Source organism: Chelon labrosus, assembly GCF_963514085.1.
Source record: "Chelon labrosus genome assembly, chromosome: 19".
Classification (NCBI taxonomy): Eukaryota; Metazoa; Chordata; class Actinopteri; order Mugiliformes; family Mugilidae; genus Chelon; species Chelon labrosus.
The window spans coordinates 8,598,827-8,617,151 of record NC_140352.1 but is presented as its reverse complement, the minus strand read 5'-3'; the positions used below and the strand labels follow the sequence as shown (position 1 = coordinate 8,617,151).

The following is an 18,325-nucleotide window of genomic DNA, read 5'->3' as shown; positions in this document are numbered from 1 at the left end:
GTAGCTGTCATATAAAACATCTGTTTAAGTTTGTCACGAAAACAGACAATTCCCTCCTACGCCTGACATCGTTTCAACGGCCACTTGAGACGCGACACGCAAGTTTTTCCAATGTTTTAAACAATAAAGCAAAATCCTAATCATCAATCACCTCACGAGCCACCAGAGAGAGAGAGGCCGAACCCCAGCTTCTGAGGCGCACCACCCGACCTTAGCTGAGTGTAAAGTGAAAACTACCGCTCTGGCCAGAACATTAAAAAGCTGCTCATGCATTAATATCAATGCGCTCAACAGCATATGTGTGCTTTCAGTGTGATTCTTCCAGGTACTAGATCGTTTTCACAGCAGACATTTTGACATGTCGTAGCTGGAAATGCATGAATATTAATGACGGCTGCCTTGCACTTATGGGATGACCTGCTGTTGTGCATGCTGGTTCCCTGTTATAGTTTAATGAGACACTAAATGGAACCTAGCCGTGATTAATGTTATCCTTACACCTGTGCTTTTCCTGCAGAGGCAAGTCAAAAATGTCTACTGTGAAAATATAGAATATTTGGGGTCATTTTACTTGACTCTCAGTTTTTATTCCACTACATATTTACCGCAGAAATACGAGATTTGAATTCACAGGACTGGGACTAGGCTAATATTGCAAAGAAATCTATTAAAACGTCTATTTAAATGTCTGTTAAATGCCTGGCCAAAAAAAAAAAAAAAAAGTCGCCACCTGGATTTGACTAAGCAAATAGGTCCGAGTCTCCTATTGGATAATTACTGCATGGGTGATTATCTTTCAGCTGACAACAAGTTATTTAACCCCAACTGATGCAATGAGTAGCTTCTCGTTTCTTAAACAACCATGTCTAAAGACACATCCTGTGGTCGTGGAAAAGATGTTAGTCTGTTTAAGAAGGGTCAAATCATTGGCATGCATCAAGTAGACAAAACATCTAAGGAGATTGAAGAAACTACTACAATTGGGTTAAGAACTGTCCAACACATTATTAAAAACTGGAAGGATAGTGGGGAAGCATCGCCTTCGAGGAAGAAATGTGGAAATGTGAAAATAATCCTGATTGATGGTGATCGGCGAATCAAATAGAAGAAAAACAACAGTAGAACTGTTTAATAGTGAAAGTAAGAGCATTTCCACACGTACAGTGAGAAGGGAACTCAAGGGATTGGGACTGAACAGCTGTGTAGCCTTAAGAAAACCACTAATCAGTGAGGCTAACCAGAAAAAAAGGCTTCAGTTTGCTAGGGAGCATAAAGATTGGACTCTGGAGCAATGGAAGAAGGTCATGTGGTCTGATGAGTCCAGATTTACCCTGTTCCAGAGTGATGGGGGCATCAGGGTAAGAAGAGAGGCAGATGAAGTGATGCACCCATCATGCCTAGTGTCTACTGTACAAGCCTGTGGGGGCAGTGCTATGATCTGGGGTTGCTGCAGTTGCTCAGGTCTAGGTTCAGCAACAAATTATGTTGCCCAAAGAATGAGGTCAGCTGACTACCTGAATATACTGAATGACCAGGTTATTCCATCAATGGATTTTTTATTCCCTGATGTTCACGGGCATATTCCAAGATGACAATGCCAGGATTCATGGGGCTCAAATTGTGAAAGAGTGGTTCAGGGAGCATGAGACATCATTTTCACACATGGATTGGCCACCACAGAGTCCAGACCTTAACCCCATTGAGAATCTTTGGGATGTGCTGGAGAAAGCTTTGTGCAAAATCTTGTGACATTGCAGAAGCTTATCGAAACAATGCCGAATGCATGCTGTAATCAAAGCTAAAGGCAGTCCAATGAAATATTAGTGGGTGACCTTTTCATTTGGTAGCGACTTTTGTTCTGGGCCAGGCAATTTATAACAGCATATACAAATATTTAATAAAATGTGCTTTAAAGATCAGCTAATATTGTTTTAACTTCTGGCAGATTTCTTCAGTGCAAAGCGATTGATGCTCATTTTGCGTCACACACCCACATCGTGATGCGGATGCGACATCTTCTATAGCCACGTGGCCTTGGTGGATGTTTCTCGCCTCCGAATGCTTTGAAAGTTTTCTCTCCTTTCCTGCTTCTCGGCTGCTCTCTTCTCTCGGGTAGTTTGAATCCACAAATGGCAGCGTTGCAAACGTCAGAAAGCTAAGTGAAACATCCACTTTAACGTGACGTGTGGCCAGACATTAGTGTGCCAGCTTACTTATCTCGTTGTGCTAAGAGAAAGAGAAGGCTTTCATTGCCGGATAAAAACAACTGTTGCTCATCATAATAAATTTTAAATCAAGCATTTCTCTATTGATTTATTAGTAGTGTAATCTATCCAGCTAAGCAGCAGCAGGCTACCCAGACATCATTCTGCCCAGAAACATGCTCCAAATTCTCCTGGGGGATCCTGAGGCCTTCCCAGTCCAGATGGGATGTGCAATCCTTCCAGCAAAAGCTTGCCCCAGGATCCCCCTTGAGAGGCATCCTTATCAAATAGTTGAGCCACCTCAACTGGCTTCTTTGATCAACACGAAGGAGCAGCTCTCCAAACTCCATGCAGATGTCTGAGCCCCTGACCTCGTCCCTAAAGTTGAGCTGCTCAGATGTTCCTTATATGAGTGTGTGTTTGTGTTTGTGTGTGCACACGCACTTGAGAAGCTGAATGAGGAGCCTGGCGTAGCTCTGCATCATGTACGGCTCCAGGTCCGGCAGCGTGACCAACTCGTAGAGCAGCTTGATGAAGAGGACGTGGTCCTTCTTGCTGAACCTCCGGCCGTACAGCTTCAGAAACCTGAGGGGCGAGAGGTTGGCCGTCAGTGAGCGCCCGATCGCTTCCTGTTTACTGTGCAACGGCTGACCCATATTCTCAAAACTCGGTCAGCCTCAGTGAGTCGTGAAACCTTCACCAGCCTCGTGGGACCTGAGATGATGCCAAGTTTGAGGCCAGAACACTTTGATCTCATGTACTCTTGAAGAAAATGGGCCAATAATACCACATTGTCATTCATTTAAATATCTGATGCTTTATTTGTCAAAGCCCAATAGACTACAAGAGCTTACTTTGACGCCTTTACGCAGCTGATACACTATATTCCAATATAAGACACTGATTAAGCATGTGTTATCAATTGTTAAATGTTTATATTGTTATCAGTGATGGTGCAGATCCCTGACATGAGAGGCATATCATATTCGCAGGACGACCTTGCTTCAGCACTTACGAGAAAAGTTTCCTGGACCAGAAAGCGACCCCGGGCCACAGCTCTCTGAGGAGGACAGCTCTGCACAGGTTCGCTTTGATCTGCGCCAACAGTTCCGTGGCCTCCCGGTCCAACCGGTCAGAGTAAGGCAGCAGGCCGTTATAAACAATCTCCTTCTGAGGGATAAACCCACCCATATCCTCGTTCGCAGGCATATCCCACCGTTAGTCACTTTTCGGTTGTATCCGAAAAAAGAAAAGAAGAAAAAAATAAAAAAATGGGTAAAGAAAAACCGTTGCTCTTTATCTTAATGAATGTTGTGCCTTCTGGGGAGTGCGCTGTCTGAGTTAGTCGGCATAATCCGCTGTGTCCAGCAAGCCGGGCGGAAGGCAGGCGATCACAGGGGAAAGTATGTCACGCTAATTGAGCTGGGCAAAGCCGTGAGCGCAGAGGGGGCCAGTTCCGCTCCGGCCTGCAATGTCAAGCGCTGCGTCACCTCGCACTTCGCACCACCGGCCCCCCCGCCTGAGCTCGGGGGAGGTCGCGGGGTCCGTGCGCTGGCCGTGACGCACCGCGAGGGGTCCGGGGGAGATGAGACGCGGCGAACGGGTTGCCGGACGGGACTGGACTGGGGCGCGTCGCTCAAGGGCCGGGCTTTGATTTGAGGCTTCACTGAGACTAATGGCAGAAGGCTTTGATACAGAAAACTTTCATGTGCGCATCGCTTTGGACTACAAATCCCAGAGGCATACTGTACATGCGCGTGTGGTAAACTAAGCTGCGGAATATTAGGATGATCTGATAAATGGATTAATGCTCCTCTCCTGTTCTACTGACCCTCAGTGGGCGTTAGTGGAATGAGCAAAGGCATGCACTCCCTAGGTGCATCTATCTATCTATGGAGTAAATGCATGCCTGTATGCTCTGGTTGCATGCCACAGACACATGTTTTTTTACTATGCATTGAAATGTGCCAGCACATAGCTACACGACGGTCCGCAACTTTGAGTCCTTGCCGTCTTCTGACACCTTCACCCCTGACACTCTGCATCCTTTCTTTGCTGTGCACGGTTCCATGAAAATCCTTTTACTTTAAGCACATGTAATTCCCTTACCACTACATGCTTAGAGCGGCGCGGCAATTTCAGGATATTATCTGGCCTCGGTGTCTGGCGAGCTGACACTGCTGCTCACAGCAAGCGCTTAGAACATAATGCAAAAACCTCTCGGAGTTCTCTGGTCTGGTTGCCGTCAGAGAAAATGGGGGCAAATGGTGCAACACCACTTTAGGCTTCCTTAAACTGCCTGATTGCATAAAGCGCCCTGTTTCTCAACCCTGCCTCAATCTCATTAGAGGTCTTCTTGTCGCAGGACTACCTTTAGCCCCTGATAGCCTCTGCAACGGTCAATCAGTTGCACTTTTCTGAGACAGCTTAGTGCCCTCTTTAAAACTATTTCCCCCTTTATAAATGCAGGGCAAGACAGAGAGAGCCGTAGACTTTGAGATGGATCCCAGAACAGAATGTGCCTTCCACACAGCGTATCAGCCCCAGAGTGTCACGCCAGACTTTGCCAAGTAATCTCGCCCAAGACTGTACCTTTTATATCCCCTCAGATCTTATTACTTTTGGGGTTTTTCTGACTCTCAGAGCAGCGACAGCACCTGCTTTGACCGTCTCCACTGTTGAACCGCTTCCAGGAAGAAACATGGTGTCTGTTCCTATTTGCGCTCGGTTGCGATGTTTCTAGGTATCCGGAATGCGCTGGAATTTTCTCCGTTTGTGTGTTTGTATGGGCACGGGCGCCTCGAGCGTATGTGCATGCATGTGTGCACACACATCTGTGAGAATCATTATTCCACAAGTGGAGTCCACAGATGGAAAATGTGATTCAGGATGATGATGCCTCTTTGACTCAGCAGGGAGATGAGAGAGAGAGAGAGAGAGACTGAAAGAGATCCCAGTGGAAGTAGATGTTTTTGTATTCCATTAGATTGCTCCTCTTTTAGCTCACGATCCTCAGCAGGCAGCAGGACAGTCAATCCCAAAAAGACACACACAACGAGAGCATGACAACACACACATCAAGGCTCTCGTTTTTTTTTTTTTTGCAAAGGATTTATGGCGCTGCCAGTTTTCTCGCTCTTAAATATTGGAAAACTTGTGCAGCCAATAAGTGTGTGCATGTGTGTTTCGGCAAGTGAGGAGTGCATGTTTTGGTGTGTGTGCTTCGCAACTTGGAGAGTGAAGAGTGTAAATGATGTGTCTGGGAAACCTGCAACGAGACGTCAACACACAGACAGAGCTCCTTCCATCCAGCTGGGTTTCTCGCTGGGAGATATGCAGCCTAGTTTAGCTGCCAGACAGACGAGTAATATACGGCCCCTGCTCTTGCCTCACACACACACACACACAAACACACATGCATGCAGACGCACGCTTTCAAACAAATACAACCACATTAGAGCTTTCTACAGGACTAACAGAGACGTCTGCATGTTCTTCACCCACATTTCTCTCTCTCTCTCATATTTTCATTTATTTTTTTGTTTTGTTTGAGGGGATCCTACGGCAAATTTGTGAGGAAGCTGCGCTGGTGATCTTCGGTCTTGATTACAAGGTGACAAGGAACTAAGGAGACAAGGAAATAAGGAAGAGGAAAAGGAGATAGACATTCCATCACAGCCCCAGTGGAGCTGCAGCAGGGACAAACCTACCAGCAGTGATTTCTAACCGTGGACAAAGGCAGAACAGAAAGGAGCAAGCAGGTATGCAAGGTTAATTCCCTCTTTATCCTCTTTTATTCTTTTTATCTCTAAAGGCAGCAGTCCTGCTTGTATTCTGTGGTGATTTAGCAGTAAACTTGCTATATTTCACAGCGACTGCATGTGTGATTTATGTGTGAACAGGAATGAGTCCTCTGAGAGGGTTTCCCTGGCTTTTGATATGCCTGTACGCAGCAGCAGTAGTGTGCGCAGGTACCACACATGTGCATTCGCTCATGCGCACAAGGACTCGCACAGCATACATTCACATACATGCACCAATGCAAATGTCCACACCCCCTTTTTTTTTTTATTTTTTTCCTCTGTACCATTAACGGGGACCCATAAAATGAAGCATAGGCGACACATACCTGTGCCTCCTCCTCTGCAGGTGTGGGTGGCGCGAAGGTCAGCAATGTCTCATCGGAGGTGTGTCGTCACCCGTGCGATGAGCTGATAGACTTGCTCACCGAGATCCACGGCCTGCGGATTGTGACCAGCAATCTGCTCGAAGACCTGGAGAGAGTAGTAAGACCCGCAATTGCATGCACGTGTGTTCTGGTATTCTGGATTAAGTTAGTTAGGTTTTATTTTATGTTGCATTGTAAAACAAAAACATCTGATTTTTACATTTCCATCTGAAAAACATTCAGCTAATCACTAAATCCAAAACCGTAAGGCCACAATGAAAAGTGGATAAGTGAATTTTCCTAAGTAACCTCATTTTTATCACCAGGCCGGGAGAGATATATGAAAATCTCCAGCAAAAGTTTTATTAATCAAACCTAAACAGCTACTGCATTGGACATTTGAATACTACATTAATTTTTTATTATAGCAAATGTGTCGCAGTTGGCATATACAGCCTGACAGGGATTTCCAGGGTGCAAGTGGTTAAATGTCTTTGAGGAATGTGAAATTATCCCTATTTTTCTTTTGATTATCATGGCTTTTTCGAGACTCATTTTTAAGAAGATAGTTTAAAGCCTTGTAATACACTTTACATCATCTGTGACCCAGTTAAGTTTTCTGGGAAATCTGTGTGTCATAACCTGTGAGAGAGAGTAGCTCTTCTTCCACTGCAAATGGCACAAAACAACCTTCTTCTGGCAGGAAGCAGTGCGGTTTGTGGTAAATGCCTCGGCCGTTTTGGGAGGGAAAAGAAAAAAAATAAGCAGAAAGAAAACCATCTGTGTTAAAAAGTTGGCTACGAAGCATCATCATCATCATCGCTATGGCCTAGAGCAGTCCAAACAGGTCTCGGGAGTATAAGCACAAATTGATTCTAATCGTGATCTAATCTACGGTTTGGAACGTCACATGTGCATTTTTGTGTTGCCAGTCGAGAGAAAACGAAGAGATGCGGATATCGTTGGCCGAGCTGAGCAACAGCAGCAGCAGAGGCGGCGGTGGCAGTGGCAGCGGTGGTCGTGGTGGGGGCGGCGGCGGTCGTGGTGGCAGCGGCGGCGGTCATGGTGGCAGCAGCAGTGGTGGTGGTCGAGGTGGCAGCGGCAGCGGCAGCGGCAGCGGTGGTGGTCGTGGAGGCAACAGCAGCGGTGGTGGCGGAGACGGCAGTGGTGGTGGTCGTGGTGGCAGCGGTGGTGGTGGAGGAGATGGTGGTGGTGGCGGAGATGGTGGTGGTGGCGGAGACGGCGGTGGTGGTCGTGGTGGCAGCGGTGGTGGTGGAGACGGCGGTGGTGGCGGAGATGGTGGTGGTGGCGGAGACGGCGGTGGTGGTCGTGGTGGCAACGGTGGCAGCAGCGTCTGGTTCACCACTACTGATGGTGGTCGTGGCGGCGATGGCGATGGTGGTGGCGGTAGCAGCAGCAGCAGCAGCCTCTGGTTCACCACCACCAGTGGTGGTCGTGGTCGCAGTGGCAGCAGCAGCTTCTGGTTCACCACTACCAGTGGTGGTCGTGGTGGCGGTGGAGGCGGAGGCGGAGGCGGCAACGACATTGACCTCGACAGAGATGGGGAGGTGTGGTGCATGCAAGATGGACGGGTATATGAGCACGGGGACGACTGGGATGTCGACAGCTGCACCTCCTGTGCTTGCCAGGTCGGTGCTGAGCAAATCTTCTCTAACTAGAACTGAAGATTTTAGCGGTGAGGTGTTTCCTGGCAGGCCTTTGACTGAAAGGAAGATCTGTCATAGATAGACAGCAGGGCTTAACGCAACCTGTGTCTGCTTGGTTAGATGGTAAATCTTTCACACTGTACAGTAAATGTGTCCATCGCTTTCAGTAAATCTTTTTTCTAAGTAGCTCAGAGGAGTTTTTTTTCTTTTTAGAACAATTTTGTACTTGACCTCTGCAAGACTTTAAGAACTTCATCTTTTGAGTCTTACTTAAGACTTGGCTTTACTTGTAAATGCATGAAAGCCATAAAATTAAAGAAATCAGAGCAGTTGCTCGGCAGTAGCTGCAAATTTAACATACACATAGATGACAGCCAATCTTCTCGTTTCACGCTCAACAAGAAAGCAAATAAACATATTTAAAAAAAAAAAAAAAAAAAAAAAAACTGCAGTGTTTACCAGTCCGGATCATTTGCTTGTGGTTTCGTTTATTTCCAGAGCCTCCATCCACATTTTATGGTTTCTTCATTCTTTTCCACGAGTCTGTTTCTCTTTATGAAGCATCATTAGTTTTGTCAAGAACAGGTCGAGGGAGTAGCCAGGTCTGACAGCTTAGAATTCCTCTGCAAGAACTGGCACTTAGCGAAACATCTGGATCAAATAGGACGATTCTAAAAAAAAAATCTAAATACAGGAACTCTGCTCTGTCTCCTCCAGGATGGAAAGGTAGTGTGTCACCAGGTGGCATGTCCCCCGGTGTCCTGCATCAATCCGTCCTTTATCGATGGAGAATGCTGCCCTGTGTGTCTAAGTGAGTATGGCTGCTCTGCAAGAGCATGCAAGCACCAATTGATTGGATAAAGGTGTAACAACAGTCATGTGGGTTTGTGTGCGTGTATAAAGAAAATAAAGACGGCTGGTCGCCGTGGTCTGAGTGGACCCACTGTTCGGCCTCCTGTGGACGTGGAGGACAGCAACGGGGCCGATCTTGCAACGGCATCACGTCGTCCTGTACTGGGCCGTCGCTCCAAACCCGAAGCTGTACGATGGCGAAGTGTGATCGCAAGGGTAGAGTGTATTTTTCTTCTTACTAATTGTTCTCAAGAATGATTTTTATGTGCAACTGAGCTACTGTGACCAGGCAATTTCCCTTGTGGATGAATAAATTCTGTCTAAGTCACTCTGCACATCTGATTGTTTTAATCTAATGTATTTTTGAGCCATTTCTAGTCCAGGACTGGATGTTTAAAAGTTTATTTACAGTACGTGCTCGTTTCATGTCTAGCACGTGCTGATGGGAATTGGGGTCTTTGGTCTCCTTGGTCTGCGTGTACAACCACATGTGGTGACGGCAACATCACACGGGTCCGTCTGTGCAACAACCCTCCACCACAGAAGGGTGGTAAAGGCTGCACCGGCAGCGCCAGGGAGACTCAGCCTTGCAACAACACGCTCTGTCCTAGTGAGTACGAGCACACTTAAACCTGCACCGCAGGGCTTGACGGGCTTACAGTTGAATTATATTTTTGTGTGTAGTTGCCGGAGGCTGGACGACCTGGAGTGAATGGTCCATCTGCTCGGCGACGTGTGGCGGAGGCCTCACGAGTCGCCAGCGAGAGTGCACGAACCCCGCGCCTCAGAACGGGGGGAAGAAGTGTGCTGGAGATGCTGTCGACTATGAAGCATGTAACAAACAACCCTGTCCAATAGGTAAACCTGTCCAAAACCCTCAGGCTGTATGCTCATCATAACTGTGCAAGAAGGTATTATTCTATGTACCCATAAGGCATAACATTATGACCACTGACTGGTGAAGTAAATAACACTGGCCATCTTGTGCATTCATTGGTGTGGATGTTACTTAGACGTGTAGCACCCACCTAGACCAGACCAGGCACCCCCACCCCATAGCAATGACACTCCTTGATGGCAGCAGCCATCCCCAGCAGGATGTACAAGGTGTTGACCTGGCCTCCAAATTCACTAGATCCCAAACTGATCAAGTATCTGTAAGATGATCCACAGAGGCCCCTCCCCTCAACCCATAGGACCCAAAGCCCCCCACTAACTACATTCTGTAGCCAGACACTACAGGACACCCTCAGAAGGCCCATGTCCATTCTCTGATGAGTCAAAATTGTTTTGGAGGCACAAGGGAGACCTACACAATATTAGGTCATAATGTTATGCCTGATCGGTGTAAGTAGGCTAAGCCTCACATTCATGAATTATCCTTAATCCTGTTTTATTAGTATATATATAAAAATAGAGGATTAAAAATGAATATCCTATAGCGTTTATTCTATCTTTATTAAACAACAGAATAGAGCGACTGTTAAAATATACATTTCTCTGAGAGTAATTTAGGTTTAAAATAACTTTGATTTGTTTTGTTGTTGCTAGTAAAAAGACTAATTGCCTTTATACAATCATTTGTGTGCGTGTTTCAGACATGTGCTTGCTCTCAAATCCGTGTTTTCCTGGGGTGGAATGCATATCATATAATGATGGATCGTGGGAATGTGGACGCTGTCCATTGGGTTTAGAGGGCAATGGCACTCATTGTGAAGATCAGAACGAGGTAATGAGGGCAGGCCTAGGATCAGACTACATGAAATCAGCCCTATAATGTTACTGATGTGTGGCTCTAAAAACAACAGCTTCTTCATTTCTGTAGCATATAGTCTGCAATTACAAAAGAAGAAGTTTCTTGATCACAGATCATTGTGTAGTTTACAGTTGAAGGCACCATGGCCCCGAATCAAAGGTTGCCATAGATACACATTTTCTGTAGTCTGATCCTAGCAAAGAGTTCCTACTGTGCATAACACTTGAAACTACTTTCAAAAGTTGTATTTAAACTGCTGAACATGGATAACCCCTCACCCTCCATCCTCCATCTCTTCAGTGTGAAGTGGAGGAAGTTTGTGTCATGGGGTGCGTAAACACAGACCCTGGATTCTACTGTCTTCCCTGTCCTCCTCGCTATAAAGGCACCCAGCCGTACGGCCTCGGACTGCAGGCAGCCCTGAAAACCAGGCAGGCATGTGTTTTTCCCTCTTTGAATTGACGTTTTTACAGCTACGCTTTCTTTTCTTCTAACCGCAGCCATGAACCAGAAAAAAATCTGGATTCTCAAAGAACTGTTCTGGTTGTAGGTGTGTGAACCGTACAATCCTTGCAAAGACAACACACACACCTGCCACAAGTATGCCGAGTGCATTTACCTCGGCCTGGCGTCCGAGGCCTTGTTCAAGTGTGTGTGTGCTGTCGGGTTTGCTGGCGATGGCTTCCTGTGTGCCGACGACTCTGATCTGGACGGCTGGCCCAACTACAAATTAACCTGCAAGCAGAATGCAACCTATCACTGTCAAAAGGTAACACACAAACACCTGAAGCGATGGAGACTAGCATCCCCTTTTGCTGTTTATCAGAAGATGACAAATATCTGTGCTGTGTTCTGGTTGGATGAAATTCAATTAAACTGGGATATGATTGGCTGCAGGATAATTGCCCCCTGGTGCCAAACTCTGGACAGGAAGACTTCGACAAGGACGGTCAAGGAGACGCCTGCGATCCTGATGATGACAATGATGAAATCATAGATGAGAGGGTGAGACTGAGTAACTCTGAGGTTACCATCACCGACAACAGGTGTATACTCACATCCTCCCTTCACTTGAATGTGTTTGCCTGGCACAGGACAACTGCCCGCTGGTGTACAACCCTCGTCAGTTTGACTCCGACAGGGACGGGATTGGAGACCGCTGTGACAACTGTCCTTTTGATAGCAACCCCCTGCAGACAGACACTGATGACAATGGAGAGGGAGACGCCTGCAGTATCGACATGGATGGAGATGGTAGGAGCTGCTCTCTACACCAGGCCAGGAACATGCAGTTAACTTGTTAAACAAATATTTCAGTCCAATTAGAATTAGTCATTAAACTGATCATGTTTAAAGAGCGCTTTAAACAAAATGCATTTGACGCAACATTACCCACAACCTTACCCCAATGAAAACACCAATTTGAATGTTACATTACCTCAAAACACAAGTTTAAGAGATTTTAAAAATTTTAAGAGGAACTCTCGAGCAGACTGGTGGACAGGTATGAGTGGTACAACATTGATGACATCAGAATGTACATACAGGATATCTCCATAATCCAGTGTATGGACAGTATGGTGGATTATCAGCAAGATGTTAAATGTGAGTTGTTGTTTTTTGGATAATGTCTAGTCAAAACCAGCCAAGTTTCCATTTAGGCTATAGATAGGAACATCCCTGGTTTGCACTTGTCTTTGTTAAGTTTTCATGAAAAAGGGAGTTCAGCAGGTCAACATTACGCTGCCGAGTTGGAGAATGAAGCTGATTTAGAGCATTTATAAATTGCAGTGGGCCTGATACAGATCCTTGAGGGACACCCTTTCAGCTGTCTACAGGACCTGTTTTGAAACCATCTGCAAAAACAGTTTGAAATCTGCCATTTAGAGAAAGAAAGCAACTTATGATAATGAACAAACCATAATCAATTAGGAGTGTAATAAAGTGAGTGTGGATGTAATTTGTTGATTTACTCTTGAAATAGGGATGAAATTATTTGTTACGTTCCACACAAAGTTTACTTACTTGTCTGTTTTTTTACGTGTTTCCATCTTTTATTTTAGAGGTCCTGAATGAACGTGACAACTGTCCTTTAGTCTACAACACTGACCAGAGGGACACGGACATGGATGGTGTTGGAGACCAGTGTGACAACTGTCCCCTTCTACACAACCCACTGCAGGTCCCTGGGAACGCACACAAAGGCTCAAAAGCACACTGCGTCTAATTACATGCAAAATGTTTGAGATATGTGCAAACATAAACTATACTGCATGTGTGTGTGTGTGTGTGTGTTTTTTCAGATGGACTCCGACAGTGACCTGGTGGGTGACATGTGTGACGACAACGAGGACATCGACGAGGACGGCCACCAAAACTCTCTAGACAACTGTCCCTACATCCCTAACAGCAACCAGGCCGACCATGACAATGACGGAAAAGGAGATGCTTGCGACCACGACGATGACAATGATGGTATACCTGACGACCGGGACAACTGCAGACTGGTACCCAACAGGGACCAGCTGGACTCTGATGGTCAGTGTTGTTACGGCTGAGAAAATCTCTGACATGGCAATACAGATAAGAACAAAGGATGATTAGTTTGCTGTCACACACCGATAAATGGATTTTGCAGTCATGCAGTAAAATCTTGCGACCATCAGTCCAGTATGTTTCCTGTAGTTTGGGTCATATTAATGTTAGACATCAACAGTTTACAGCTCTCTGTGGTGATATTTATCATACTTAAAAGATAGTTTAATCTATCCACCATCATACTGCACACATTATCTTGTCTAGTCCCCTTGGCAAAAAATAATCTACAAAGTTATGTTACACTTGCTCTCTTTATCCCCTCTGCTCTCACAGGTGATGGCAGTGGAGATGCATGCTTTGATGACTTTGACAACGATAGTATTCCAGATGCGCTGGATCCCTGTCCGCTAAACCAGGATATCGGGTCAACAGACTTCAGGAAGTTTCAGGTTGTTTTGTTGGACCCTAAAGGCACCACGCAGTCCGACCCTCTTTGGGTGATCCGGAGTCAGGGTAGAGAGCTGCTGCAGACTGCAAACTCAGACCCTGGGATCGCTTTAGGTAATATTAACAATAGAAAAGAAGACATAATGAACTTGGTTTGTCTAAAAACTAATGCTCCTTTTTGAACTGAACAGGATACGACAAGTTCAACGCGGTGGACTTCAGCGTGACGTTTTATGTCAACACCAACCGAGATGACGACTACGCAGGCATTGTGTTCGGCTACCAGTCCAGTCGACGCTTTTATGTGGTCATGTGGAAACAGGTGAGGCATAAATTCCGATTAACAATAACAATAAATCTCACCCGCACTGCACTTTAAAACCTTGAATTTACTATTTCACATACTGTGTATGCAGCTATTTCTCCTCTACATTCCTTCATGTTTTCACCAGCAAAGAATGTATAAGCTTGTAAAAGGCTTTCTGTGTGCTGTGACAGTCCTTGATCACTCCGGTGCACACCGTGTAGATGCATTCACACTCTTTCTTTCCGTGAGAGCAGGTGTCTCAAGCCTACTGGGAGAAGAAGCCATCCAAAGCTTTTGGCACCGCTGGAGTCTCACTCAAACTGGTCAACTCCAGCACAGGACCTGGGGAGTATCTACGCAATGCTCTGTGGCACACTGGAAACACCAGACACCAGGCATGGATAAGTGACCCCATACACCACTGCTTGCAATCTTTTCATACTGCTTGCAACATCCTAAATCGCAGGAAATGACGAGACACTCAAATCTTGTCCACCCTGGTGTCTTTGTGTGTCTGTTGCAGGTCAGAACATTGTGGCATGACCCCAATAAAATTGGCTGGAAGGACTTCACAGCGTACCGCATGCACCTCATCCACCGACCCAAGACTGGGTTCATCAGGTACATACATAACTTAATGGGGAACTACTGTTTTTTACAACCTGGACCTTATTTCTGGCATAAAATACGATTGTTTAGTGGAAATGAATGGGGCACCGAAATGTTTCGATGCCCCAGTCACTCCCACTATATGGATATATGCGGTTATATGGGTGAGTAAACAATCGTATTTTATGCCAGAAATAAGGTCCAAGTTGTAAAAAACAGTAGTTCCCCTTTAAGTACCATTAACTCAGTGGACGATCTAAGGCTGGTTTGATGTATTGATTCTTAAATAGGACTGAACCCAGGATGTCCAACATATTTGATGAATTTACTGTTTTCCTTAGAAAAGCATTCTTTATTATGATTATTACTCCTATAAAGAATAATCACAACTAAGAATGAACATGTAGAGAATATGTGTTGAGTAAAGCATTTGTGGCTTGGCTGTGTTTTCCTTTTTTGAAGCCTGACTTATTATATTCCTGATTCATGTTAAGTTGTCCTAAACCACATTGGGATTATGATCAGGGAAACCACAAGACGCTAAGAATTAGAATAACAAAGATTGGTGGGCTCCCCCTAGGGAACTGCAGCTCTTTACTAGCGGAAATAACTCCGCATTAGCGGTGGCTTTTAATTTACAGTTAAAGCTTTTCATTATATTGGCTTAGTTTTAAAGGGTCGCATCATGGCTTCGACCCATTACAAATAAATCAGCATTTATTTTTTTTAATACTCTACTTAAGAAAAGTGTTTCCTTCTGTCTTTCTGTCTTTGTGCGCCTCTAAAATTAATGATAAATAAAAGAAAAATGTAATAAAATAAAATTAAAAATGTAATAAAATAAAATTACAATTTTAATTTAATTTAATTTAATAAAATTAAAGCAATGTTTGTTTCCAGCCTATGCCCTTTGCTCCACTAATATCTGTTCACTGAAGTAAAAAAGTTGATGCCCTGCAGTAGAAATTGCATTGGGACCAACTCCAAATGGGCTAAAACATACAACATTCTGTGGCCTGTTCTTTTGAATCAGACGTCAGGGGCTCAGTCAAACCCATTTCATTTCATGTAGGTTTTAGCAGAGAAACAGTCTGCTGAATAACTTCTTAAATCATCCAGTGCCAGCCTCTGGTGTTCTTACACTCGAGGACATCATCCATCTCCAAGGGTTATTTCATGATAACAGCGTAATTCACTTTCTCTGTTGTACCCAGTCCTCCTCAACCTGCCACATCGACTTCGGGCTTACTTGTACTTCTCGCTAATGGCCTTAAAAAAAATAAAACAACAACTCGGGGCTATGCGCTCTCTCTGCGCTACTTGTGTGCAGATAGAGAAAGCAACATCAGTACTGTACGGAGGTTTCTTAACCTGAAAACAAAACTGCTTTGCGGCATTAACAGTTATTCCACTCAATGGTCGTGTTGCATTCTGGGTTCTGAATATTTGTACCGTAGGATGACTGTACGACTATTGAATGTGGGAATGAAAAGAAGCTCCTTCGCTTTGATCGTCAAGGATGAACATGTACTGATATCTTGGATAGTTGCTCCAAAGCTTTATTGCAGCAGCTTTCAACATATCTCCATTTGACTTCATGTGTCTTTCAGGAATGCATAGCAAAATATGAACCACAAAGGAAGCTATAATCAAGAGACCTGACCTAGAAATGTGTGTGTGTTATTCAGCTGTCCAAAATTGCTGCAGCGTAAATGCAAACCTCCAAAAGAAGGGTCCACTTTGAAACACTCACACAGAGACAATCTGCATGTTCTTCTTGTGTGTGAGGTTTGCGTGACGTATGTGATTTACCTGCATCGTGTTCCCGTTGCAGGGTGGTGGTGCATGAGGGCAGGGAGCTCCTGGCGGACTCTGGGGCGGTGTACGACCACACCCTGGCTGGAGGTAGACTGGGACTCTTTGTCTTCTCTCAGGAACACGTTCTATTCTCGGACCTCAGATATGAGTGCAGAGGTGAGATGTCCAGTCAAAATATGTAGCGTTGGTAAATAGAGGTCTACTTGTTTCGCATGTTTATGTGTTTCCTGTGAAGAACAGAGCTAGAGAAGCCGACGCCCCCCCCAAAACGCTCAGTCTGCTCTGATTGGTCAACTCCAATGCTCAAATTCGGACACCCCGTAGTGCAGGATGAGTCACTAGCATCTTTTTTTTTTATGTTTCTGAGGAAATTCCTACAGAACAACTAAATTTTGTCAAGTTACTGAAGTATAGATGACATTCAGTGCAAGACATGTTATAAAAGAACACTGGAAATTTGATTTCATGGGGACTTTAATTATTTATCGGGTACTGCTAGGGTCGTTTAGTGTAGTGGTTCCCAATCTGGGGGTCGGGGGCTTTCAAAGGTCACAAGATAACTGTAAGGGGTCGAGGGATGATCAATAGTCCTACAGCACAGTTCTGTAATAATCTTTTTTTTCCCACTTTTCACTAATCTTTTATGATTTTCTCTGGATAAATGTGTCTTTGTACCTAAATAGTAATTTCAAAACATTCTTAGATGTTTAAAGTGAGTATCGCTCTCTGCTGAAACCAATTAATGACTCATAGACATCATTCACTTACAGACATCTGCAAATTTCAAAGTGTAACATCCTCTCAGAAATCCAGGGGTGTAATAATATGAAGTAGGCAAAAACCAAAGTGACAGCAGATTTAATTCCTTTCCACCGCTGCTACTGATCATTGTGTCTCTGTTCTCAAGTGTCCCTCTCATTAAAGTCTGCCTCTAATGTCTCTGATCTGTTTTTTCTTTTCTTTTTCTTTTTTTTATTCTCAGACAACTGAACTAATTTCTTGGGATATTCAGGAAACTTCACAACGACTCTCCAGAGATCCAGATTAACTTCAGAAAAGCTTAATATGCCAGAAAGAGAGAGAGAGAGAGAGAGGAAGAGAGAGAGAGGGGGGATGCACCAGACCCATGCCTTTATCCAGCCAACACTATCAATTAGTGACCATCATCTATCTATCAGCTTTTTACGCAACAGTATTGATTCCAGGCCGTCTCATTCACTGCATATCGCAGCTCTAACAGCCTCTCTAATGACAGTAACTTCTTGTTGCTTTTCATTTGCACTTATCTAACGGTTGTAAATAATTATTTATTGCCAGATGCCAGACACAGAGGGGAGACATGAGGATAAATTAAAGGTGGGATTAGCACAGCTCATGCCTGATGGTAACTTATCAATAAAACTCTTTGTGAATCAGTGGCTTTTTCTCCTGCTCTTTTCTGACGGCGAGTATTGTGGAAACGTGGTCTATAGCGCCTTCTACTGGCGAAAGTGTTGACTACAAGCGATAGACACGTTCATTCATTCATTCATTCATTACAAACTGCAGTTATGCCTTCAAAATACGACTTAATAAAAGTACCATTAAGAAACTAAAAAAAAACGAAAAACAAAAATGTTGTTGTTATGTTGACCGGACCCATTCATTTTACTTATATCAATGTTAAGTTCAATTTACTTGGATAAAGTTGTTAGTCCTTCAGTAGGTCTATGTGTATAAAGTTCAGTTAACACAGTTTAAAATGAGAATTAAATCAAGTGTTATTAAACAATGTAATGTGACTGAGTTTAAAAAATAATTAAACAAACCTTAGCTTGTTATGTGCCTTTTTTTTAGGAACAGCAATGATGTTCTTGGGTCAGTTTGAGCCGGGGCATGTTTAATTATCTAAAAGTGTCAGAAAACCGAAAAAGAATAATAACAATATTAATAATAAAAAAAATACCAATAAACATTGTT

The 18,325-nt window shown here is 44.4% G+C and overlaps 2 protein-coding genes across 2 annotated transcripts in view; one reads left to right on the top strand and one right to left on the bottom strand.

Moving 5' to 3' along the window:
* LOC311504336 (proteasome activator complex subunit 4B-like) overlaps positions 1-3,708 on the bottom strand; it is a 39,048-nt gene extending 35,340 nt beyond the window's left edge. Inside the window, exons 1-2 of the mRNA XM_084567358.1 lie at positions 3,220-3,708; positions 2,649-2,789 (exon numbers count right to left, since the gene is read on the bottom strand). Of these exons, the coding sequence (XP_084423484.1) occupies positions 2,649-2,789; positions 3,220-3,413 (335 nt within the window). The 5' untranslated portion in view covers positions 3,414-3,708. The remainder of the gene's footprint in view (positions 1-2,648; positions 2,790-3,219) is intronic.
* A 1,975-nt stretch (positions 3,709-5,683) lies between these two features.
* Positions 5,684-17,739, top strand: LOC311504137 (thrombospondin-2-like). Its single transcript, XM_084567134.1, has 22 exons — positions 5,684-5,965; positions 6,107-6,175; positions 6,354-6,490; positions 7,305-7,377; positions 7,906-8,021; positions 8,757-8,850; positions 8,943-9,107; positions 9,325-9,501; positions 9,576-9,749; positions 10,490-10,620; positions 10,948-11,082; positions 11,198-11,416; positions 11,545-11,652; positions 11,742-11,901; positions 12,711-12,829; positions 12,951-13,185; positions 13,519-13,746; positions 13,824-13,954; positions 14,194-14,334; positions 14,463-14,560; positions 16,383-16,522; positions 17,349-17,739. Exons 2-22 carry the CDS (start codon positions 6,109-6,111, stop codon positions 17,354-17,356), a joined length of 2,856 nt encoding a protein of 951 aa, XP_084423260.1. The 5' UTR covers positions 5,684-5,965; positions 6,107-6,108; the 3' UTR covers positions 17,357-17,739.
* Positions 17,740-18,325: the final 586 nt, after the last annotated feature.

Excerpts from the sequence above, each read along its gene's own strand:
- LOC311504137 (XM_084567134.1), top strand. The coding sequence starts at position 6,109 with ATGAGTCCTCTGAGAGGGTTTCCCTGGCTTTTGATATGCCTGTACGCA. Across the intron at positions 7,378-7,905 it reads CAGCAGAGGCGGCGGTGGCA|GCGGCAACGACATTGACCTC; the intron begins GTGGCAGCGGTG and ends GCGGAGGCGGAG. Across the intron at positions 11,653-11,741 it reads ATGAAATCATAGATGAGAGG|GACAACTGCCCGCTGGTGTA; the intron begins GTGAGACTGAGT and ends TGCCTGGCACAG.